General features: G+C 60.6%; 4 protein-coding genes across 4 annotated transcripts; 3 read left to right on the top strand and 1 right to left on the bottom strand.

The window, feature by feature from the left end:
• Positions 1-237: 237 nt before the first annotated feature.
• Positions 238-5,035, bottom strand: CHLRE_10g442650v5 (uncharacterized protein). Its single transcript, XM_043066821.1, has 9 exons — positions 4,925-5,035; positions 4,791-4,838; positions 4,516-4,653; positions 4,139-4,411; positions 3,387-3,948; positions 2,793-2,884; positions 2,132-2,638; positions 1,340-1,861; positions 238-734 (listed from the first exon to the last, which is right to left on the bottom strand). The coding sequence occupies exons 1-9, from the start codon at positions 4,946-4,948 to the stop codon at positions 423-425; spliced, it is 2,478 nt and encodes an 825-aa protein (XP_042920218.1). The 5' UTR covers positions 4,949-5,035; the 3' UTR covers positions 238-422.
• Positions 5,036-9,905: 4,870 nt separating this feature from the next.
• On the top strand, positions 9,906-14,447 carry CHLRE_10g442700v5 (uncharacterized protein). Its single transcript, XM_001690464.2, has 9 exons — positions 9,906-10,343; positions 10,409-10,609; positions 10,804-10,914; positions 11,371-11,494; positions 11,617-11,673; positions 11,835-11,944; positions 12,242-12,417; positions 12,826-13,005; positions 13,259-14,447. The coding sequence occupies exons 1-9, from the start codon at positions 10,185-10,187 to the stop codon at positions 13,536-13,538; spliced, it is 1,398 nt and encodes a 465-aa protein (XP_001690516.1). The 5' UTR covers positions 9,906-10,184; the 3' UTR covers positions 13,539-14,447.
• Positions 14,448-14,505: 58 nt separating this feature from the next.
• CHLRE_10g442750v5 (uncharacterized protein) lies at positions 14,506-16,852 on the top strand. The gene is made up of 8 exons (XM_001690463.2): positions 14,506-14,660; positions 14,735-14,808; positions 15,159-15,219; positions 15,429-15,474; positions 15,656-15,736; positions 15,913-15,947; positions 16,071-16,165; positions 16,314-16,852. The coding sequence occupies exons 1-8, from the start codon at positions 14,622-14,624 to the stop codon at positions 16,453-16,455; spliced, it is 573 nt and encodes a 190-aa protein (XP_001690515.1). The 5' UTR covers positions 14,506-14,621; the 3' UTR covers positions 16,456-16,852.
• Positions 16,853-16,965: 113 nt separating this feature from the next.
• CHLRE_10g442800v5 (uncharacterized protein) lies at positions 16,966-22,017 on the top strand. The gene is made up of 9 exons (XM_001690462.2): positions 16,966-17,471; positions 17,558-17,630; positions 17,877-18,038; positions 18,199-18,772; positions 18,958-19,142; positions 19,362-19,664; positions 19,808-19,867; positions 20,046-20,393; positions 20,629-22,017. Exons 1-9 carry the CDS (start codon positions 17,328-17,330, stop codon positions 20,757-20,759), a joined length of 1,980 nt encoding a protein of 659 aa, XP_001690514.1. The 5' UTR covers positions 16,966-17,327; the 3' UTR covers positions 20,760-22,017.
• The last annotated feature ends 45 nt before the right edge of the window (positions 22,018-22,062 follow it).

The raw sequence follows: 22,062 nt of genomic DNA on the forward strand, positions 1-22,062 counted from the left end.
CTGGCAGGTTGTGTCGATGTTTTGCTGAAACGGTCGGTTTCGTCTGCCATGTTTCTCTTCTTCTTCTCTTCTGTGATCTTTGTGCCCATGGGCCGGGTCAATGCAGCAGCCAGCAGGTCGCTGTGCCTCCCATCTAGCAAGGAGGCCATCCTGATCCGTTTGGTACCGGTGTGCAACGCTGTCCATGTGCTCCATACGGACCCTGAGCCGTGTCCCCTGGCTTGTCGGCGTAAACGCTTGCTCATTGCCTTACAATCATAGCCTTCTAGGCACAGGTGCCCGTATTGAATACCTTACGGAGCTTAGCAAGCTCACGGTGGTGAGGCACGCCGCCGTGGCGCATGAGTTCGAGTGAGATGAGACAACCAACACAATCAATCCGCAGGACATGCACAACCATCTCGCCTTCGCCTGCAAAGGCCTCACGCCCCCGGCAACAGCTCGGCCGCCGATGTGTACTCGCCGTGCGTGGAGAAGTACTCCACCAGGCGCTTCAGGAACCCGTCCTGCGACACCGTCTCGCTGTCACAGAACACGGCGCAGTGCCGCCGCGCCCGCGTGACCGCCACGTTCATGCGGCGCCGGTCCGACAGGAAGCCTACTCCGCCACCGTCATTGCTGCGCACCATTGACACCAATATTGCCTCCTTTTCACGTCCCTGAAACCCGTCCACACTGCTGATCTCCAGTGCACCGCCGACGCTCTGGGCCCGCAGTTCCTTGAGCAAGGCCACCTGCACGAGGCAGACAAGGCATGAAGGTGGTCAGTCAGGAAGCGGTTGCGCACGTAGGTCATGCATATTGTGCGGTATGGAATGCGTGCAAATGCAGTCAAGCGTGTTCCAACTTGCGGAGCGGGCATCATCGGAAGTGTTGTCAGACAGACGCCTGACGCAAATTACCCATTTGTGACAATCAATCACCTGCCATCTGCCCCGCAAGCATGCCATGCGAAGTATGAATGAAACGCGTGGTAGCGCACAGCGCTAGTGAGGACGGTGGCGACATCAGGATTAAAAAGCTCGTTTTGTTTATTCCTCACAGAGGAACTCAGAGATGGATTTCGGTTAATATCATCAAGTGCCGCCGTGCCGTGCTCTGCCATCGTGTCATGCACTAATACCCGCTACCGCTCAAGTCAACCCATAACGCGACATCAGGATTAAAAAGCTCGTTTTGTTTATTCCTCACGGAGGAACTCAGAGATGGATTTCGGTTAATATCATCATTTGCGCGTATGTGACATGCGTGCAATCCTCCTACCACACAATTGCATACGCTCCTGTCTCCGCGCCTCCCCAAATTCCTACCGCGCCCCTGCAAGTGCCTGCGTGCCTACCTGTGCGTTGTAGGGCGTGATGATGCCGATGTGCTGAGGCGGGATGCCTATGCGCACCAGCCGCGCCACGTGCGCCATCACTGCCTTGGCCTCGCCGGGGTTGGCATAGCTGCTGCCCTCCGCCTCCTGCTGTTCCTCAAAGCCGCAGCCGGCCGTGTCCACTAGCATCAGCACCGGAAGCGAGGCCAGGGCGTCGGCCGAGCCCGGGTCGGTGCCTTCTGAAGGGGCGGCAGCCGCCTTTGCTGGCGCGGCCTTCTTGCTGCCGGCCGCCTTCTTCCCGCCGCTGCCCGCCGCCTTGGCACTGCCTTTGCAGCCAGCGCCTGGGGCTCCGGCCGCGGCGTCGGGTGGCATGTCGCGGAGCGTGTGCTCCGCAACCGACGGGTGCGCGGTGAGCTTGCCGTGGTACAGCTCGTCGCTCGACCACTGCATGATGGCCTTGTTCATGCGGTACTGCACAGTCAGCATGGCGCTGGCGGTCGGGACGGAAGTCTGCAGCCGCTCGAACAGCGTACGCGCCAGGCCCTGCGGTGGGCGACATGCAGGTAGGTTGGACGGATGGAGCAAACGCAATGGTAGACATGCTGATAATTGTGGAAACGGTTGCAGCAATCACATGCAGAGAAGATGCAGCAGGATGCAAAGTGGGCGACTCGGGGAATTGTAGTCTATAAAAGAGCATCATGGACATGCTCAGTTCCTTTTTGTCGTCATCGTCGCCCAACCATGCGTTCAGCCACATGCATGCGTGCTATGCAGACTCCACAAGACACCATACACCCATCATCCACTCACCAGGCGTGCGGCCTCGTCGCTGACGACGGTGGGCGGCAGCTGCAGGTGGTCGCCGGCCAGAACTGCGCGGCGCGCCCGCAGCAGCGCGCCCCAGGTCGCGGCCTCAAGCGCCTGCGCCGCCTCGTCCACCACCGCCACGTCAAACAGCTCCTTGTCCAGCTGCCGGTGCGACACGCCCGTCAGCGTGCAGCACACCACCTGCGCGCCCTTGATCACCTCGGCTACCGCCGCCTCCTGCCGCTGCCGCTCCTCCTTGCCCAGCCGCCGCAGGTCACCGCGCAGCTCGCGGCGCTCCGCGCGGTCACGCGGCCCCAGCTTGAGCAGCCGCGCATTGATGGACTTGATCTCGGCTCGGCAGTCGCGGGCCAGGGCGCTGTTATCGCTGCGCAGCACGTGCGCCTCCAGGCTGCTGTCCAGCACGGCAGGCAGCAGCCGGGCGGGGTGGCCCATGCGCACCAGCTTGAGCTTGGGGTTGGCGCGCACCAGTCGCTCCACCAGGTTGTCGACCTGCGGGTGAAGATGCAGCGAGCCCGGCAAACCAGCGTTCAGGTATTATGCCCACACGTGTGCACGAGCAGACATGATATGCAAGCGCGGCAGGATGGGCGGCCTGCGGGACAGCAGCAAGACCGGCACGAGGTAGCCGCGTGCGCGCACTCACCGCAATGTTGGATGCTGATGCCGCGAGGACGCGGGAGCCGCGGGCCACCTCTTGAAGGATAATCTCGACCACCGCAGTTGTCTTGCCCGTGCCTGCGAAAACATAATAACAAATGGTGTTGGTCACTCAGGCAAGCGTAGAAAAGTGTGGCTCCACCACGACACACGGCCGCAACATGAGGAGCGGTTATGTCTGGAGGGCAAGCGCTTGGTGGTGTTGCGGAACTTTCTTAAGCGGGCACAGACAGGGAAACTGTACACACTCCATTACGGCCGCGTGTGCGCAAGCGCTGTGCTGAAACTGTACATGCGGTTGTGGACGAGATGTGGATACTGAATCCTAACGAGCGCAACACTGGCGCTGGTCACGCCCGCCTCAAACAGCGTACCCTGGTATGCGCTGTGGCAGCCCTGTAGAGACCGGGCACCACTAGAGAGGTGCAGGGTCTGCTGAGAGCTGCGCGGCACTTCTGCCATGGTGACATCCCATCCTCCATGCTGTCATCCCAACTTCCCAACTTCCAACGCCCTCAGCCTCAACGCCCTCAGCCTCAACAAGCCGGAACCCACCCATGGTCGCGCGGGAAAGACCCACCTGGCGGGCCGTGCACCAGAGCAAGGTCCTTGGCAGACAGCGCCAACGTGACCGCCTGCCGCTGCGAATCGTCCAGGCCGGTGTTGAGTGGCTTCCACTCGGGCGCCTCCGCGGCAAACTGCGGCTCGCGGCGGCCCCACACCACGTCCAACAGCGCGCCGCCCGGCAGCAGCCGCCCGTCGGGCGTGGCGGCGGTGCCGCTGCGCGCCTTGAGCAGCGAGTCCAGTGTGCCACGCAGCCGCTGGTACGTCACCTCGTTGGCCAGTTTCTCTAGCCGCAGCGGCTGGTCGAGGCCCTCTTCCGGCGCCTCGTCCACCGCGACGGTGATGGAGTTCTCGCGGATGCGGTAGATGACGCCGCTGACGACCGCGGGCCCGTCAGCGGGGCCGCGGCTGGGGCGCAGCGCCACGACGTCGTGCGGGCCGAACTTGTGTGGTGGCAGCTCAGCGGCCGGGCCGCCCGCGCCGTAGCCCTTGTTTGACACCAGGGTGAGCAGCGTGCGGCCCAGCAGGCCGCCCTCCATGTCGTCCACGCGCAGATTCAGTAGCGTGCGGCCGCGGGCCTGAGGGCGGCGATGGGACAGGGCGGGGCGGCGGAAGGAAAGGGTAAGAGACTGAGGGTGCATACGGTATTGCACGCGTCGGGAATGCGTGGTATGTGGCATGCAACCCAGAGGCACCAAGGCGGATTGCTTCCTTCAGTATCACCGCCTGGGATGAAGCATGGTGGGGACTCTCAACACCCCACCTCACCTGTGCAGTTTCAGGGGAGCACATTGAGGTCTCCTCCGTGGCCTGCGCCACTTCAGCTGCCCGCTCCATCTCGATCAGCTTGCGGCTAAGCTCGACGAAAGCCTCCACCGAGGTGGGGTCGCCGCCGCCACCAGCACCACCGCTAGGGCCCGCTCCCGAGCCCTTGCGGTCATAGGAAGTGCTTGGCAGCCGGTCACGGGCGTCGAGGCCCAGGTGCTCCAGCAGCGCCGCCACGATGTCGGCGTCGGACGTGGCATTTGCCGGCACGCTGACCTGCGGAAAGGTTTGAGAGCAGAGGTCAGCAGGATTGTGCCGAACGTATGGGACACATCATTACAACTCGTGGAAGACCGGCCGGCCCAAGGCTGCGCACGCACCTTGCGAGCGCCTTGCAGCCCAACGACAATTTGGCGGGCAGCTCCTTCGCCTTCGCTTGCATGGTACAAGCCAGCCGCACCAGCAACTTCGTGAATGAAAGCGCGTTGACGTGCACTCAGGGAGGACGGGAAGACGACCTGGCGGAGGTAAAAGCAGAACAAGTAGATCTGTAAGCCACGAGTATAAGCGTGTACAGCGAGCACATATGCATTGCAGCTAATTGATAATACAATGCTGCAAACAAGCCGGCACAAGCGAAAGCGCAAGAGCTTACCAATGCCGGCGCCGCCCCGTTCCCGGGCCCGGCGCCCGAAGCGGGCTTCTGCGGGAGCCGCAGGCCGACATGTCGAAGTCAGCAGGACAGTCGCTCCACCAGAGGCAGCTCCTAGCCCTCCTGCCGCCCGCTACCTGCTGCCCAGACTTGGGTGCCATGCCGGCGCGAGGGGCAAAGCCCGCTCCAGCTCAGTAAGACGATAAATGAGGCATCAACAATGATACAAACTTTTGTATGTACTTGCGCAGGTGAAGACTTAATGTAGGGGCCTGCACTCCAATGAAGTCCAGCACATGTCGCCCCATTCGGCAAACCGCATGCAGGCAGGAGTGCATGGAGGCACATGCGCCCCGCAGCCTCCCTGCACCGCAACCCCACGCATGCCCGTTGAAAGGATCTGCACATGGCCCCCGCATCATGTCTAAACACCTACCGCTACGCAGTACTCCGGCTTGCCCCTCCCCCCTCAGGGCGCTCCATGCCGTGTGCCCCGGAATGCGGTGTGGGGATGGGGTGGGGTGGGATGGACTGGCGGATGGTGGAAGTATCATATAGGTCTGCTGGGGGTTGCGAGCAGCCATACTACCGGTCATGATATTGCCTTCGGTAGCTCAGGGCGCCGCGGGCTGGGGGTGGGTAAGTGAGCGGGGATGGGGGCTCGGACTCAGCGGGGGCACGGACTCAGGGCGTGGAAGCCAGCGAGAAGCGGGCGAGAGTAACGCCGATGTGCCGGGTGATGTGCGAGCAGAATACAGAACGCGGCATTCGTCATTACGGGGAAACTAAAACAGATAGCGCCAACCTTTTGCGCCTCGCGCTTTCACGCGCAATTTCCGGGATCCTCCAACGCGTCGATTCCTCCGTCTTGCGTCCTTCCATGCCGGGAGCCTTGATTATCGATACAATTTGTGATATATTGTATGTTGCGCTGGAGCTCTAATGCAAACGCTGCGCTTGTGCGTTTACCCCGCTCTGGCATAGGGCTTGCGTTTTCATAATGTTACGCTTTGCAATACATACATAGACAGGCGCATTATTTGCACGACAAATTTCGCTGCGCTCGGGTTTCAAGGTTATAACTCAAGTCAAAACTGGAATAACCGGGAGGGCCCCGCTGCGGGAACTCGATGCGACCGCAATGGCTATTGCCCCTCCCCCTTCGGGGGAAGGGGCACAAGCCAACGAAGGTCTGAATATGTGCAGAATTCGTTGGGCACATGATAGTGAAGTACCGCCGGGCGGGCCCGCATGTGCGTGCGTGTGTGTATGGGGGACTAGCGTGGGGGACTAGGTGCCATTCCTGCGCGACACGTTATGAGAACGCGCGGCAGGGGGGGGGTAGTTTCGACTGGGAAAGGCCCCATGTTCTAAAACGAAAGAGCTTGACGAGAGGACTCCAAATCCACTTTCAGAGTTTCAATCAGGGTAGTAATTGCAAAGTTATGGGCCCGCAAAGTTCAGGGTCGGTCGTCGGGTTCGGGGGTCCCCAAGGTTTCGTCACGCGGATGTGGGTGGGACTGCCAGATTTCGTCTCCGCGCCCTAAACGCCCCTCTAAACGCTCCGCCCATTAGCACAAGTACTAGCACACATTAGCATGCACATACTAAAGCATTTGCAGAACGTTTGGCCTCTGGAAAGCGGCCGCATGTCCGTCCACATAGGCATGGTAGTAGCGTAGAGCCCCACTCGAGCGTCTCTCACTGGTGTCATGGAGACTATGCGATCTGATGCTAACGTGTAACGGCCAAGGCTTCGTGTGGGTCATGGCGACAAGGCTGCCGCCGGCCATCGAACGTGACATGAATCCCGGGATTCTTCACATGATCCCGGGAGAAAGTCGACCAATCTCTTCCGGCACACAATCCCAAACATCATATGTACAGCGCAATTGTAAGCTTAAGCGCACGCCCCGGTAGTCTGACAGAAGGGTCGGTGGTCGGCCATGGACACATGGACATGTGTGGCATGGCTGCCAGTCAAGTTGTGCCTCCAGCTGAACCGGAGGTATACAAATGTAGAGCTCGCCGAGAGCAGTCGATTGACACCGACCTGGCTAAAAACCAAAGGGTTTTGAGGGGGTTTTGAGGGGTTGCATGGTGGTGGGGGTCGGTCGGTCGGTCCGGAGGGGGGGTCGGGAGGTTTTGGGACATGGGGTCTGGAGGTTTAGTTCGTACCCCCCCCCCCTGAGAACGGCGCACGTCACAGCGATGGATTTGCCGTCAACTGCTGCTCCAGTCAAAAGGTTAGCATGAAAAAGGAAAGAAGGCGGCGGCATACACTGTAGAGTCAGCTTAGGCGCCGCACTGCCACTCGCGCGCAAAGGGGGTGGCACACTGGCACGCAGCGAAAGGCCGCATGCAAATGCACCAGGTGCTGTTTCAAGAACCACCGCGGTTAAAGGGCTGACAGCCACCGGACAAGGCATCGTCAGTCCCGCGCAAAGTACACTGAAGCACTGGCCTCGTCTGGCGCTTCGTGGCCTGGGTGAGCTGCACGACAGCTGTGTGCCAGGCCGGGCACTCGCGCGCCGCCCTATCCGTGCCGCCGCAGGACAACCGGAGCCCGCAAGGCCCCTCCACCGAGCGCAGATTCATCCCCATGGCGTCCATCATCTCAGGCAGGCGGCGCATAGGAAGCAGGAGCCCAGAGGCGGCGCCAGGGTCCCCCCGTGAGCGGTGCCCAGCCAGGCTTGCGGGTGTGCATTGTGGCATGAACCGGAGACAACAGACGTCGTCAGGTGAGCTGGTAGCAGGGGTCGTATCTTGTTTTCGGGGTGATGTCTAGCTCCAGACAAAAACGGCCGGGTAGCCGCCATCTTTTGTCTGGGCACATGGCGGTTTGGGGGCTTCTCCATAGGAATTCGGACAAAACCGGCCCCAAACGGGCCAACAAAGTCTCGCCCCAGACATTAGCCCCTGGAAGGAATGTCTAGGAAACGGCTAAAATGGCCGATTAATGTCTGGAGACATTAAGATAGGAGCCCTGGCTGGTAGAGCCCTGCAGCCTAGCGGCCGCAAGGGTTGCAAATGAGGGCTATAGACAGCCTGGCTGACGTACGCACCTCACGCCCTCACCCCTCCAGGCGGCCCTCTCTGGCTCACCCCACCTCACCTCAGCCGCGGACCCCGCGCATGACAGGCCGTGGCCCTAAGGCCGGCTGCTCCCGACAGGTGCTTGGAGGCCCTGGTTTGCAGTGGAAGCTCTGCGCCGTGCCTGCCCTACTCGCTGTACCAGGCCACACTAGCTGGGAGGCAGGTACCCGGAACGCTAGCGCCAGCACACCACTCGGCCTCCCACAAGCTCGTACCCGCGTTGGGCTTCTGTCGTATGGGCACGGGCGTGCCGTTGTCGTGCCGGGCGCCCGAAGCAGTGGAGCGGGACTCTAGCGCTCGCTCAGCAAGGCCTGTCGAGCCTTGCTGGTACCGTCGTTTCCAACAGCGTTGGTGTGGAGATAGGTTAGGGCCTAGCCTCCGGAGCGAAGCGACCTTAGGGGGGCTGTCACGACGATGACCCGCTGCCGGTGCCTCCGCAGCGCGTGGAGTATCCAGGCAAGGGCTGGCCTCGCTACGCAGCCGCGCCACGGCCGCCACAGCCGCCGGTTGTAGCGGTCACCACGCTGGCGCAGGCGGGCATACATGCGTGCGCTATTGCCGCCCTGCGCCACCGTCTTTTGCCCTGCGGCCCCCAGCCCAGCGCTTCCGCCCGCAGCCAGCCAGCCTTGGGCAGCCTCGTCCCGGATGCAGTTTGCGTGCCTATATGCCACTCTGCTGCCCAGCTCTCGCACTCAGGTGCCGGAGCCTGGCGAGCTGCTGCTTGACGAGGACGTTGTGCAGCCCCTGCGCACGGCTGCTCTTTCGTTACTTGATCTGGCGAGCAAGGGAGCCGCGTAACACACTCTGCTGCGGGCGGGCAGCTCTGTCCTCGCGTCGCCTAAAGCGCTGTCCAAGACATGCAGTGTGAGAAGCGACGCCTGGGCCTGGACCGTAGAGTGACGTTGCTATGCGCTCGTCAGCGCCTAGACTTGGCTTGCCCTCCGATGACGCCCACCGAACTACAGAGAGAGAGAATGCTTCCTGGAACCCAGTGAATGGTCACTCCACCAGAGTTCGTTACAGCATGTAGTCTGTTCTGTGTTGGTTCAGTACGAGTACGGGAGCAACGAAAGAGCAGCGCCGGACAAGGCCGGCGCGGCGCCCTTGTAGGCCGGGCAACAGCCTCATCGCACGGCATGACACGATCTAACCGTGACACCATCCCCTCAACCCGGTCGAATGGGCCGGGGCTAAATCCTGCTCTGCCGGTGAAATGCACTGCCCGCAGAATGGCGTCAGGGCGACACTGCTGCCCGTGCGTCCGTCCTTACTGCGTCCCCGACTGCGCGCGTTTCGGTTTGACATGCGACTGTTTGTGCCCTGTCTCTGCATCGTGCCACCACTGAGGTCTGGAACTGGAGGTGCTGGGCATGCTGATGGGCCCGAGGCGCACCTTCCGCGTGACTTCATGCTGCACTGCACCGCCCTGTCCCTCCTCATACGGCCACGCGTGGTGCGCAGCACGCGGCCGTTGATGGTGTGTTGCGCATCACACACGCTGTATAATCGGTGAAGCTAGCTGGCTGGCTTATGAATGACCTATAGGTGTTGTAATGTACGCATTTAGCAGGCTTGGAAGGAATGGCAGCCTGAGGCCTCTAACGATGACTCATAGAGTCATACTAGAATTGACGGGCGTAGGGTGCTGTGGCCTGGCCTGGCCCAGCCTGGGCTTGGGCCGGGCGTCCGGAGCTGAAGAAGCGCGGCTACGTATGTCTCTCGGCAGTGCTGGACGTATGTTCGGGCTGAGCCCTCCGGAGTGAAGCGATCCCCGGGGGCTACTCGACTGGCTGCCCATGTGAGCGTGCGTGCCTGGCTGCGTGCGTTGATATGCGATCGAGCCCTATCTCTTTGACTCTTCACGGCTCAGATCTGGGACTGAAGGTACTGGGTTTGTAATGAGGCACATCTTGTGCGGGATTTGCGCTGCATTGCACCTACGTGCCAGACCCTGCCAGACCCGAGCCCGCGGCCCCTGCATGGTGTTTTGTGCCATGCATCAAACACATGGGAAGCGGCTACGTAAGCCAGCGGGCTTGTGCAATTTGCGAGTACCTAGCATAGTTTGGAAGGACGACCGCCTTGCGCCACCAGCGGCTGATTTCACTAGAATTGACCGGTTGACTCTCGCTGTGGCTTTTGCTACCACCTACTGTCGTCCAAGCCTTTCCTTTTTGTACTGTTGCTCTGAAAAGTTCGTAGAGCTCGATAAGCGATAGGCGAAACCTCGAAGCCGATTGAGATCGTCGCGCGGCACCACCAGTTTTCGCGCTGGCGTCTTGATACGGAGGAACTGCAATCATGGCGGCTGCAGACGTGAAGGTCAATGCGGAGGTCCGCGACCTGACGCGCATTGAGCGTATCGGCGCTCACTCCCATATTCGTGGACTCGGTCTTGATGATGCCCTTGAGGCGCGTGCCGTGTCTCAGGGCATGGTGGGCCAGGCGAAGGCTCGGAAGGTATGCAGTCGTGTGCATCGTGTGCAGCCGCGTCCAGGTCCTGACTGAGGGCGACGCTTATGTAGGCCGCGGGCATCATCCTGCAAATGATCAAGGAGGGCAAGATTGCCGGTCGTGCCATGTTGCTGGCGGGGCAACCCGGCACGGGCAAGACAGCCATCGCCATGGGCATGGCCAAGGCGCTGGGGGAGGAGACTCCCTTCGCCATGATGACTGGCTCGGAAATTTTCTCGCTGGAGATGTCGAAAACGGAGGCGCTGACGCAGGTGGGGAAGGGGTGGTCTCTGGGAGGTGGGATATGGCCGTGAGTAGCGGCTGGGGCGGCACGCAGCACTACGTGCAGGCTGCAGACGGCGGGAGGCCAACCGGGTGGTGGCAGCTGTCTATTACACCGGGCTTTTGACACGATTGGGTGTACGAGGGGTGTGCGTGATGTGTTTGTGACCGCATGCTGCCACAGGCCTTCCGTAAGGCCATTGGCGTGCGCATCAAGGAGGAAACGGAGATCATCGAGGGCGAGGTGGTGGAGATTGAAATTGACCGGCCAGAGAGCGGCGGCGTTGCCAAGACGGTAAGGGGTGCGAGGAGGAAGTAGGGTCCAGGCATACTGGGGCTATGGGCATGATGCTGGGAAGGCACACGAGTTGGGGGCCTTGGCTGGCTCACCTCTTCGGCAGGGGGCGGCATGCACGGCCTCCTGGGACTGCGTCGGGGATGCGGCGGCCTGGGCGCTAAACTGTCCCTTCTGTCGGGGAGGGCAGGGTTTTAACTATTCCCAGTAAGCAACAAGAGACATGAGAACGCAGAACAGGACAAGCTGAACCATAAATGCTGGTTTTGGGGGGCAGGGACCCGCGCACGGCCGCTATGTGTATTGGGAAGGGGCCAGCGTTTTTGCGGTGTTGGGGTCCGGGGCCTAAACGCCAGGGGGCAGCATCAGCGACCTGACGGCCCCCTAGCATAGTCAACACTGAGTCCTTGACTGCAGCTTAGTAGCTGTTAACCGCATGCCGCTTGGGGTCTGCAGGGCCGCCTCACGTTGAAAACGACTGAGATGGAGACCATCTACGACCTGGGGCAAAAGATGATCGAATCGCTTACGAAGGAGAAGGTCACGTCCGGAGACGTGATCACCATTGATAAGGCGTCAGGTGCGCGCAACTGCACGCTGGAGACTGTGGGACACACGTGCCTGCGGTTGCACCCGCTTGTTGGCGTGCTACCCATGCTGCACCCAACACTGCCACGCCGTGAATCGCTATCTGCATGACAGGTCGCATCACCAAGCTGGGCCGCTCCTTCGCGCGGTCACGGGACTATGACGCCATGGGTGAGCGCCGCGCCACCGCGTGCTGTGGGGCCCGTCAGCGGCTTGTGCTACACGGCGGGGTGCCGTGTCGGTGTCCTTGCTAGCAACACCCAGTTGGGGCCTTGGGCACTTGGGTTTGGACAGCGGCGTTGAGCGCCTGTGCATGTGGGCTGCTGCTGCAGGCGCGTCCACCAAGTTCGTGCAGTGCCCGGAGGGCGAGCTGCAGAAGCGCAAGGAGGTGGTGCACGTGGTCACGCTGCACGAGATTGACGTCATTAACAGCAGGACGCAGGTGTGTTGTGGGTGGGCGGCTCGGTGGGGCGGCATCCTGGCACTCACGTTAACGCACCTGGCCGGAGCCGCATCTCTAGCCGCCATGCCAGCTTCCGAGCTCTCGCGTGCACGATCTTGCCACCTATCCCAGCCGTTCTGAGCTTTGGCCCCCGGCCTGCGGCAGCACCGCTGTCGTTGGCCCTGCTGCGGCCGTGATGATGCTCCTGGCTGGTCCTTTTGCTGCTGCTGACGGCGCGGTGCAACTGTCCTAGTTGCCGCTCACGCTGTGGCCTGGCGTGCGCCTCCCGCGCTGCAGGGCTTCCTGGCGCTGTTCTCGGGCGACACGGGCGAGATCCGCTCCGAGGTGCGCGAGCAGATCGACGCGAAGGTGGCGGAGTGGCGCGAGGAGGGCAAGGCGGAGATCGTGCCGGGCGTTCTTTTCATCGACGAGGTGCACATGCTGGACATCGAGTGCTTCTCGTTCCTCAACAGGTGCGCGGCAGGGGCAGTGCGGGAATGGAGGGAGGGAGCGGTTGCCGGGGCGCGAGGGGTGGGATGGCCATTCGATGACGGGGCTGAGGAGGGTTTGAAGGGTATCTGCGGGAGCCAACACCTGTTGGAGCATCTGCCACAGGCCCACAGCGCAGCAGGGTTGGGCAGTGACGGGCGACAGGTCATACGACACCACACAGGCAGATCGGCCAGAGTGCAGCATGCTACACGACTGAAACGGGCACAGCACAGTGCATCGGCTCCTCAGCACTCGCCCGGCACTTGCCGCTGCTGGTCTGCCGCACCGCTGCTCTTACCACACTTGCGCACATGGCACCTCCGCCGCCTCGGACCTTGCGTCTTGGACCTTTTGGCTATGTTTCTGTTCCACTCTTCGTGTTGCTGCAGGGCGCTGGAGAATGATATGGCGCCCATCCTGGTGACCGCCACCAACCGCGGCATCACGCGCATCCGCGGCACGCAGTACCGCTCGCCGCACGGTGTGCCCATTGACCTGCTGGACCGGCTGCTCATCATTTCCACTGAGCCCTACAGCGAGAAGGAGATCCGCCTCATCCTGGACATCAGGTGCGCCCGCAGCCCGCGCGCCGGCTGCCTGAAATGCGTGCTGCTTCCGCTGCTTGGAGAATGATCAGCGTGGCTTTGGCACTGCGTTGCAAAGTCTATGCTTATGGGGCGTTCTCCCACGGACGCGGTGTATCCAGCTCTACGGGCACCAACATGGCCTGCCAACCTCTGCTCAACGGCACCCTGACCAGACAACACTCACTCCCGCCCTGCTCCGCCCCGGCTGCCGCCTGGCTGCGTTGGCCCCCTGCAGGTGCGAGGAGGAGGACGTGGAGATGAGCGAGGACGCCAAGGAGCTGCTGACCAAGATCGGCTTCGAGACCAGCCTGCGCTACTCCATCCAACTCATTACGGCGGCGGCCATCGTGTGCCAGCGGCGCAAGGGCACAGAGGTGGACATCGAGGACATCAGCAAGGTGTACAGCATGTTCGTGGACGTGAAGCGCAGCACGCAGTTCTTGATAGAGTACCAGGAGCAATACATGTTCAACGAGGTGCCAGTGGAGGCGGAGGAGATGGAGACCTCCACGTGAGGGGGCCTTGCTGCTGGCGCGGAAGCGGGCGTGTGGGCATGTGCAGATCACCGGTGTAGGTTTGGGACAGACGGGAGGCAATGGCAGCTCGTGGGTAGAGCGAAATGAAGGCTAGGTTGTATGGGGTTGCAGCGATGCGGTGTGGTGTACAGGGATGAGCAATGGAGCCAGGCGGAGGGTCTGAAGGGCATGCGATCTGAGCGGTGCCGTATCCTATTCAGAACATGACCAGCGGCAAGCGGGGCTCTAGGAGAGGAATCTGGGTTGACGAGCAGTCGCGAAGGAGCGTGCGGATCAGGGGTGGGGACCCTCTTGGTCGGTGTTGCCCCGTCATTGGATTGTCGTACCCGTATCAGCGACGTGCACAGCGTGTGGGTGCACAAGTGTGTGGGCGGCTGGTTGCACAAGCGGATGGCGCGGGCAGACCCATGCGTGGGCTTGTGGGCAGGTTGCACTGGTGGTTGCAGGTAGCTTAATGCATGCCACCGGAGCGTCAAGTGCCGCCCCGTTTAAGGATATGGAATGCCGTTACGGAATTGCAATAGGGCGTCAAGGGAGGCACGGACCAACACGTGCAGTAACGTGTTTGGTGCGTCCAGGGAGGGAGGCCCCTGCAGCCAGGCTCCAGAGTCCGAGGGTTGTCTTCCCTGCGTCCAGGTGTGTCGGGACTCAAGCCGTCGGCACACCGCCATGGGCTGAGTGCAACCAGGGGAGCCGCCCTAAATGCCTCCCTAAATGCAACCGGGCCAGCTGGCTCGAAGGAAATATGGAGACTGGGGAGCCAGGGGGTGGGCCTGTGGGGGGCGGACCAGGCGTATGGTGATGTGCCTAGCCATATGTGAGACAGACATATTACATCTTGGCTGTGTGAAGATGAGCGCTTGGGACACATGCTTTCCAGATCCAGCCGCGCCGGGTGACAGGCATTGAGGCATTGCAATGATGCAGCTCAAAAGTATTTTTACAAATCAAAGTATTTTATCTTTTCTTCGCCAGGCGAATTGCCCATAATTCCCTGTCAAGGCCTGCGAGCAGCACCGCAGGCAGAACTGTGGGCTTAAGGCACAATATTTAGCCCTGAATATGGATTTAGGCGTGGGAACGAGCAGTGGCGGCTTACAGGTAGACTTTGCACACGCGACTTCGCTAGCTGTCGCGGTCTTGTCCTAACAGCCACGTTCGCTTGGCGCAATTAGGAAGACGACGTGGCGCTCGCTAAGCTTCTCCAAGAACAAGAGCGCGCGCTTTACATTCTGGGTCGAGGCGGAAGGTAGGACATTCGATGCTATCGACTGCAAACTCCTTCACTGACTCCAGGACATAACGGAACAAATTGCCGGGTTATGTCGTTATATACCTTCGTCAATTAATTGTCAGCGCCTACACTCGCCACGGTTGCCTACACCTCCATACCGTGGGTACGCCCATACACAGCGCCCACACATCGCCGCAAGCACCCACAGGACCATCGCCCATAGCTGCCGATGCCCCTCGTATGAGCGAAACCACGCAACTTAAGACGGGAGCTGGCTGCCACACGCTCCTGCAAGGTTCCTACTGAATCCGGGCGCTCCAGCCGAAGCATGCGTAATAAGTAGCCGCGCGCGTTTGGGGTTGCAGGGAGGAAACAGCACACGAGGATCTGACCGATGAAGAGCTCGCGCGGCGGCTGCAGGAAGAGGCAAGTCTTGGGGTTACCGGGAGTAAATGTGCTTAGCTCGATACCTTGGGCTTCCGTTTGTACCTGCAACCAGGGTGCATCGACACAGCAGTACGGTGGGTTAGGGCTTCCTATGGTCGGCATCACGGTCAGGATGCCGGGAAGCATCAGTTGACCTCAGTCCCACCGCTGGCGGGCCCTGCCTGTGCATGATGTGGACACACGTACAGGAGGACCAGGCCACCTACCAAGCCATGGCTGGCTATGGGAGCTACGGTGAGGCGTGTGTGGTGTGCAGACACAGACTGGTTTGCTGCGACAACATTCTCCGTGTTTTAGGTGAAGCCTGCACCCGTGTGGTGCATGTGATCATGCCACGTAGCCCCGAGCAATGCGCGCCTGTGTACGGGTTCGCCAGGTCATTCAGACTCAGGCGATATGTGGCACAAAATGGCAGGCCTGGACGAGGTCCTGCACGAGGGCGAAGGCACAGGCACGGGCTCTGAGCCGGAGCAGAGCGCCATGGAGCTAACCTATGGTGCGTGCGTGGCCAGTTCCCCAGCTCTTCGCTTGTCAGTTGTGCAGCTCCAACTGTGTTACTTGTACACTGTCCACATGCTCTGTGCCACCATGTGGCGCCGTTTGCATTTAGCTTCTTAGGGCATCGCCAATCATGTCACTACCACCCTCTTGCCATTCTACTCACGTATGCAGAGGACATGCTGGCCCTTGGAGACCTGGCTGGCAAGGTGGGCGAGGGGTGCATTGCAACTCGCGCTGACAATTGCCACACGTGGGGCATAACTGCAAGGCCTGATCAGGGCATGGGTGGGCGGCTGGGAGCTCCATGAACTTGTTCCTGTTGCTGGCAGGTCAGCAAGGGCCTGCCGCCAGAGGTGCTAGCGCGCCTGCAAGTGGAGGCCGTGGGCAACCTGCGCAGCAGCGCAGGCGCCATCATTCTGGACAGGTGTGGCGGGGCACAAGCACGTGGAATGCGTGGGCAGAGGCAATGGTCGGTTTGCTGGGAGGTGGGGGCGGGACTGCTTGCATACGTACACGCTGGACACTGTAAGTGATTGCTTTGTTGGGCTGCCGGCTGTCTATTTCATCCGCAGGTGCTGCATCTGCCAGGTGGAGTTTGAGGACAGTGACCCTGCCACGACCCTGCCCTGCCGGCATTGCTACCACAGCGAGTGCGTGCGCCAGTGGCTGCAACAGAGTAAGGCGTGCCCGGTGTGCGGCAAGGAGGTCGAGTGAGTGTTAGGAAGCCGGCGGTCCCACTCTTGGGGCCCTGCAGCTGGCCATAGTCCACAGCGACAAGGCGAGGAATTGCGCCGGCAATGGAGTACGGTATCGGTATGCGGATGCGACTCCTCATATGCATGTCATGTAGCCTGGTGTTGGTGAGGCAGTGAGGCCAGCCTCAAGGGCTGTGCGGTTTGGGCATCCCACATGGATAGCTGCGCTGAGCGGCCTAAAGATGCGTGGTGGTGGGGTGACCGCGGCGGCCAGGGTTATGGTCCACGGTGCGGCGGGTATGCCGCGAAGGGCCGAGAGAACCCGGACTAACCATGGCGGCGTCTCCTCCGCGCTGTGTGAGCTTGCTGGTCGGGTTCGAGGCCTTAATTGGCTGACGTCTAAAATACCATCCCCACTTCGGCCGCACGCGTCCTGCACGCGCATGGTCGGCTGGTGCGACGGCGGAGTGGGCGGGCAACTGCGGTCAGTCGAACAACGCGCGAACAACTCAAAGTTCGACAGCCAAACCCTAGGGCCCAAGAGTAACGCACTAATGCACACTTGGCATAAAGCATAGGCGCTGAAACATGGTTCACACTTAAATACTTAACTTAGCACTTTCCAACGGGGGCGCGAAACCCTAGCGGGTTGTGTCAGGTTGAGTCGTGATTCAACCCGCGCATTATCTAAGTCAACCAGGACGTGCTAAGCGTTCTGCGTTAAGGGATGCATATGCTGTCTTACTGTGCGCGCGCGCGGGACGAGACGCATAATCGCATTCCTCCAGTACGTACCATTCGTTTCAGTGAAACCGCACGTAATACTTGTGCACCCACGCCTTGCGCAAACACACAACCGCAAGCGAGATACGTACGCGTGCACTCATCAAAATGGTGGCGGACAACGATCACGTCGAGCCGGCTGAGTGCTCGACAGCAGCAGGTTGGAAGTCCCGAATGGCTGCACCCTTCCACACCGACCGGTCCGTGAAGGAGTTCTTGGTCGGGACCTATGACATGAAGTACCTGTGCATGGTAAGATGTGCGCTTCGCATTGTGCGGCCCAAGAGCAAAGAAGCGCTGACATGCATTCACTTTTCGCGCGCGGTTTCGTCGCGCAGCCGTCGTTCCCATATTTCAAGAAGTCCTCAGGCGTTGCACCACCGAGGTTTTTCGGCAAGGACGATTTCCTAGGTCAGTCTTGCATCTTGGGAGTCCTTCGGTGTTCGCCCTACCTCAAGTGCTGAATGTCCCGCGCACGTGCGCTGCGTGCCTGGCTCATTCACGTTGTCGTATCTTCACGCACTCATTATGCATGTGCTCGTTTGCCTGCCAACTCGGGTGCTAGAACCCTAGCGCGCGCTTCGATTTCCGTGCGTTTGTCAGCAGCGCGAGTTTCCCATGTTGCGAGTTGCCAAGTTTCTCCCCACACGCGCACAGGCCTCATTGTGGCCCTGGTCATGGGCCTGCAGCACGCGCTGGCCATGGTGGGAGGCCTCATCACGCCGCCGCTGCTCATCTCCAACCTTGGCTTTGGCACACGCCCCGGCACCAGCCCACCCGTGCCCTACTCGTCCGGCAACCCTGCCGAGACCCAGCGCTGTGAGTGTGATTGTTTGAGAGGCCTGCTGCTGACATTTGCATTGCGGGCCTGTGCATGCTGAAGTTTGCATTGCGGGTAGCGAGCATAGCGGTCCGGGCTTTACCGCGCTTTTACTGTAACCATTAGAGCTCCTCATGCTACCTGTACACGCACATACAGACCTCGTCCAGGCGTCGCTCATTGTCACGGGCATCATGACCTTTTTCCAAGTGCTTGGCGTGCGCATCTGGAAAACCGACTTCCAGTTCGGGGCCGGCATCCTGTCCTGCATGGGCGTGTCCTTCACCACCGTGCCCATCGCCACCTCCGTCATTGGACAGCTCATGAAGGAGAAGGGCCACACCTTTGAGGAGGCGTACGGCATGTTCCTCGGCACCATCGTTATGTGCGCTATCATCCCCGTCATCCTGTCCTTCTTCCCCATCCGCATCATCAAGAAAATCTTCCCGCCCATCGTGTGCGGCATCACCATCATGATGATTGGCGTGCACCTGATCGGCGCTGGCTTCAAGAACTGGGGCGGTGGCGCTTTCTGCGCCGACAACTGGCAGCACCCGCCCGCCCCCACGACCTGCTTCCTGCCCGCCAAGTACCCCAACGGCACCAGTTACTTGCAGCAATCGACTGTGTGCTGGGTGGGACCCGGCATCAAGTGCGGCGACGCCACCAAGACCGAGGTGTTCCTCCCCTTCGGCTCTCAGGAGTACCTCGGCCTGGGCTTCCTGGTGTTCGTGTGAGTGGAGTGGGCTCATGGGCTGGCCCGGCGGGTGCAGTCAGGGCGGCACGCACGGCACGGGAGGTAGAAGCAAGGGCGTTGGACAGACCGGGTTCAGACTTCAAACTCCTGCCCCTCACGCGCCTTGCATGCTCACCGGCACCGTCTTCATTTGCGTGACCCGCCACCTACCGCATTCACAGCACCATCATCTTCTTGGAGATCTTCGGCAGCCCCTTCATGCGCAACGCCTCTGTCATTCTGGCGCTGCTGTTCGGCTACCTCATCGCCGCTGTCACCACCTACCAGGGCAAGAAGTACGTGATCACCACCAAAATTGACCAGGCGCCCGGCATCACCTTCCTGTGGACCACCACCTTCCCGCTAGGTGCGTGAACGTGATACGGTATGCGGAGTAGGTGACTTGCGGTGGTGACTTTAAGCGGGGTTGATGGATGTGCGGGATGGAAATGATTGATGTCGCGTGGGATAGACAAGGAGCATGGTGTGGCACGGTTGGAAGTGTTGGGATTGGTGGGATGGGTCGCAAGCGGCGGCGTGCCCTGACCACCCCGCATGCCCTGCGTGCTTGCCCCCGGCATCACAGGTTTCTATTCACCTGCCATTATTCCGCTCATGATTGTGTTCATTATCACTTCCATTGAGACCGTGGGCGACACTGCCGCAACGATGGAAGCCTCTCGCATGCTTGTCAACACCGAGGACGGCACGCGGCGCATTAAGGGCGCGCTCCTGAACGACGGCATCAGCGGCATCTTCTCCGCCCTGGCCACCTCGCTGCCCCTGACCACGTTCGCTCAGAACAACGGCGTCATTTCTCTGACCAATGTGGCCGCTCGTCAGGCCGGCTTTGCTGCTGCGTTCTGGCTGTTCCTGCTGGGTGTCCTGGGTGAGTGACGGGGCCGGGCCTGCATGGCTAGCTTTGGGACACGCGCGCAAGAAAGAGGGCCGCGCATCGTTCTTTTGCATCTGCGTGTCACCCAAAGTTTGTGGTCTTGTCTTACGAAAGCCACGCCGCTTCTGGCCCCGCAGGCAAGGTGGGCGCCTGGATCACCACCATCCCGGAGTGTGTGCTGGGCGGCATGACCACTTGTGAGCGGGGCGGGACAGGGGCATTTGCACAGGACCCAGCGGCTGCAGGGAGGGGCGGCTGCTGACAGCGTGAGTGGGTTTGGACTTTCGAAACGGAGCGTGCCAAAGCCCAGAGCAGCCTGATATTGTATGTGTCTAAACCTCATGTACCATTTGCCCCGATGCCCCGTACCCGCAGTCCTGTTCGCCAACGTCATTGCCTCGGGCATTAAGATTATCATCAACGGTGATCCCCTCACGCGCCGCTCGCGCTTCATCCTGGCGTGCTCATTGGCGCTGGCGTTTGGCGTGGAGCTGGTCCCGCAGTGGGCCACGCTCAACCTGTGGCCCGTCACGCCCGGCATGTCGCCCGGCCTGCGCGGCCTGCGTGACGCCATCATCCTGGTCATCTCCACCTCCTTCACCCTGGGCGCGGTGGTGGCGCTCATCCTCAACCTCATCATCCCAAAGGACACGTCCACCGCCACATGCACCAACAACAGCCTGCATGTCCCCGAGCTGGAGGGCAAAATGATGGCTGCTGACAGTAAGTACCGCAACCATCACAGCAGACGCGCCGCGCTCGGGTTCTTGCTGCGCCACGAGCGCCCGTGTGTATACTTATCTCACCCTCAACAGCGCACAGACGGACATGCAGAAGGAGCGCCGCGCAGCAGGGTATGCGTGTGCATTTTGCGCTTGCACTCCGTACAGCAACATTGAAGTCACGCCACGAGCTTGCTTCACCGCTCGTTATGCATGTGTGCACCACCTGTCTACAGAGAGCGGCAAGGACTCATCAACCTCCTCCAAAGATGAGCTGTCGTCAAACGAGGATGCAGGGCACGGCATGGTGCCTCCACGTCAGGAAACAGTGGCGATGGTTGCAGCCGACGCAAGCTGCAAGGTATGAAGCCACCAGAAATGCGCATGGAAAGCGGAGCGACGGAGCATGTCGACAGTTTGACATGCCAATGCACTGAAAGGAATTCGTGACTCTTGTTTGTAATTGACTAAGAAAGATGCATGTGCAGTATGGCAGCGTGATTAGCTGTACAATATGATGAGTCATGCCATCCATGTCCCTCAAGGACGGCTTACCATTGAACGCCCGCCGTCAGCAGAAGCGGCGATGGAAGTGGCAAGCTTTCCCTCAAATTCAACGTCTGGCGCACCGCAGACGGGTGGAAGAGTAGGGTGGTCGTTGTTTGTGGGGTCTGCGGGCGCCATGCCATGCGCGCATGCACCCACCATGCGGCATGCAAGTTGCATTCCCGTTAATTTGGTCAGGTAACGTGTAGGGGGGGGGGGGGGGGTGGATTAACTTTGGGGGTTCTGCCAGGCGGCTTTCCCCTCTGCAAGCTTTCCCAGCCGCAGGATGCAACGAGTTTTATATGTCAACTTGTATTGTTTGTATTCTTGTGTATAATATGCTACCCCTCTATTTGCTTCGCGATGTTGGATGCTCGATGCGGCTTGATGCATGCAAAGATGCAATCTGCTCTGGATGAGAACGTACGGTATGTGTTGCGGCTAGCCTAGGCGTAAGCAGCTGCGGAATCAAAGGGTTGGGTGGCACGGTTGTAAGCCTATTCCGTACAGTGTGTGTGGGTTTGTACCGTATGGATGTCGGGCGGCATGAGGCAGGTGCTGTGCATTTCCCCTTCCGTCTCCTTTGTGACCACTGTCTCAGAAAGAGTGTCAGCCACTACCGTACTTGGAGAGCGTGTTCGTGAGCCGTGCTGTGCGGGCAGTGCTGTTGCGCAAACACTGGTGCGGTAAACCCAGACACCTGCCTATATGCATGCCGTCACACGTCCGCCTACTGCGTGGGACGCACTGCTCGCCGCCCTTTGAGACGCCGGCGCGTGACCAGTGCCAAGAGCCCGCGCGCGCACCCTGTGCAGTGGTGCAGGCCCCTACTTCTGGATGTGGCGCACTGGTGGCACTCGTATGTGGTTATGCCCGAGCGGCGGCGCCAGGGTGGCTGAAGAGTGAAGCTGTGAAGGAGACCAGCCCCGACCGTGTGTGCGCTGCTGGCTGGGCTGGCTGCTGACATGCTTTGGACAGGATATTGCGGTCCGTACGCAACACAGCGTTGCCACTTGCATCCCCAGCGGCGCCAGCAATGACACGCGCTGAACACGCGGTTGGGAGGACCACATAAAGCAGCCCCAACATCGCATGCCGGAGACGATGTGGCCGCATGAGCATGG

This window comes from Chlamydomonas reinhardtii, chromosome 10, assembly GCF_000002595.2.
Source record: "Chlamydomonas reinhardtii strain CC-503 cw92 mt+ chromosome 10, whole genome shotgun sequence".
Lineage (NCBI taxonomy): Eukaryota > Viridiplantae > Chlorophyta > Chlorophyceae > Chlamydomonadales > Chlamydomonadaceae > Chlamydomonas > Chlamydomonas reinhardtii.

What these genes read in the sequence shown, in the direction of transcription:
- CHLRE_10g442700v5 (XM_001690464.2), top strand. Translation starts at nt 10,185, where the DNA reads ATGGCGGCTGCAGACGTGAAGGTCAATGCGGAGGTCCGCGACCTGACG. An exon ending in ACGGGACTATGACGCCATGG is followed by an intron (nt 11,674 to 11,834) that starts GTGAGCGCCGCG and finishes CTGCTGCTGCAG; the next exon opens with GCGCGTCCACCAAGTTCGTG. An exon ending in TCATTAACAGCAGGACGCAG is followed by an intron (nt 11,945 to 12,241) that starts GTGTGTTGTGGG and finishes CCCGCGCTGCAG; the next exon opens with GGCTTCCTGGCGCTGTTCTC.
- CHLRE_10g442800v5 (XM_001690462.2), top strand. Translation starts at nt 17,328, where the DNA reads ATGGTGGCGGACAACGATCACGTCGAGCCGGCTGAGTGCTCGACAGCA. An exon ending in CGGCAAGGACGATTTCCTAG is followed by an intron (nt 17,631 to 17,876) that starts GTCAGTCTTGCA and finishes ACACGCGCACAG; the next exon opens with GCCTCATTGTGGCCCTGGTC. An exon ending in GACCACCACCTTCCCGCTAG is followed by an intron (nt 19,143 to 19,361) that starts GTGCGTGAACGT and finishes CCGGCATCACAG; the next exon opens with GTTTCTATTCACCTGCCATT.
- CHLRE_10g442750v5 (XM_001690463.2), top strand. Translation starts at nt 14,622, where the DNA reads ATGGATTTAGGCGTGGGAACGAGCAGTGGCGGCTTACAG. An exon ending in ATTCTGGGTCGAGGCGGAAG is followed by an intron (nt 14,809 to 15,158) that starts GTAGGACATTCG and finishes TTGGGGTTGCAG; the next exon opens with GGAGGAAACAGCACACGAGG. An exon ending in CGCCATGGAGCTAACCTATG is followed by an intron (nt 15,737 to 15,912) that starts GTGCGTGCGTGG and finishes TCACGTATGCAG; the next exon opens with AGGACATGCTGGCCCTTGGA.
- CHLRE_10g442650v5 (XM_043066821.1), bottom strand. Translation starts at nt 4,948, where the DNA reads ATGGCACCCAAGTCTGGGCAGCAG. An exon ending in GGCTGCAAGGCGCTCGCAAG is followed by an intron (nt 4,412 to 4,515) that starts GTGCGTGCGCAG and finishes ACCTTTCCGCAG; the next exon opens with GTCAGCGTGCCGGCAAATGC. An exon ending in TCACGCCCTACAACGCACAG is followed by an intron (nt 735 to 1,339) that starts GTAGGCACGCAG and finishes TGCCTCGTGCAG; the next exon opens with GTGGCCTTGCTCAAGGAACT.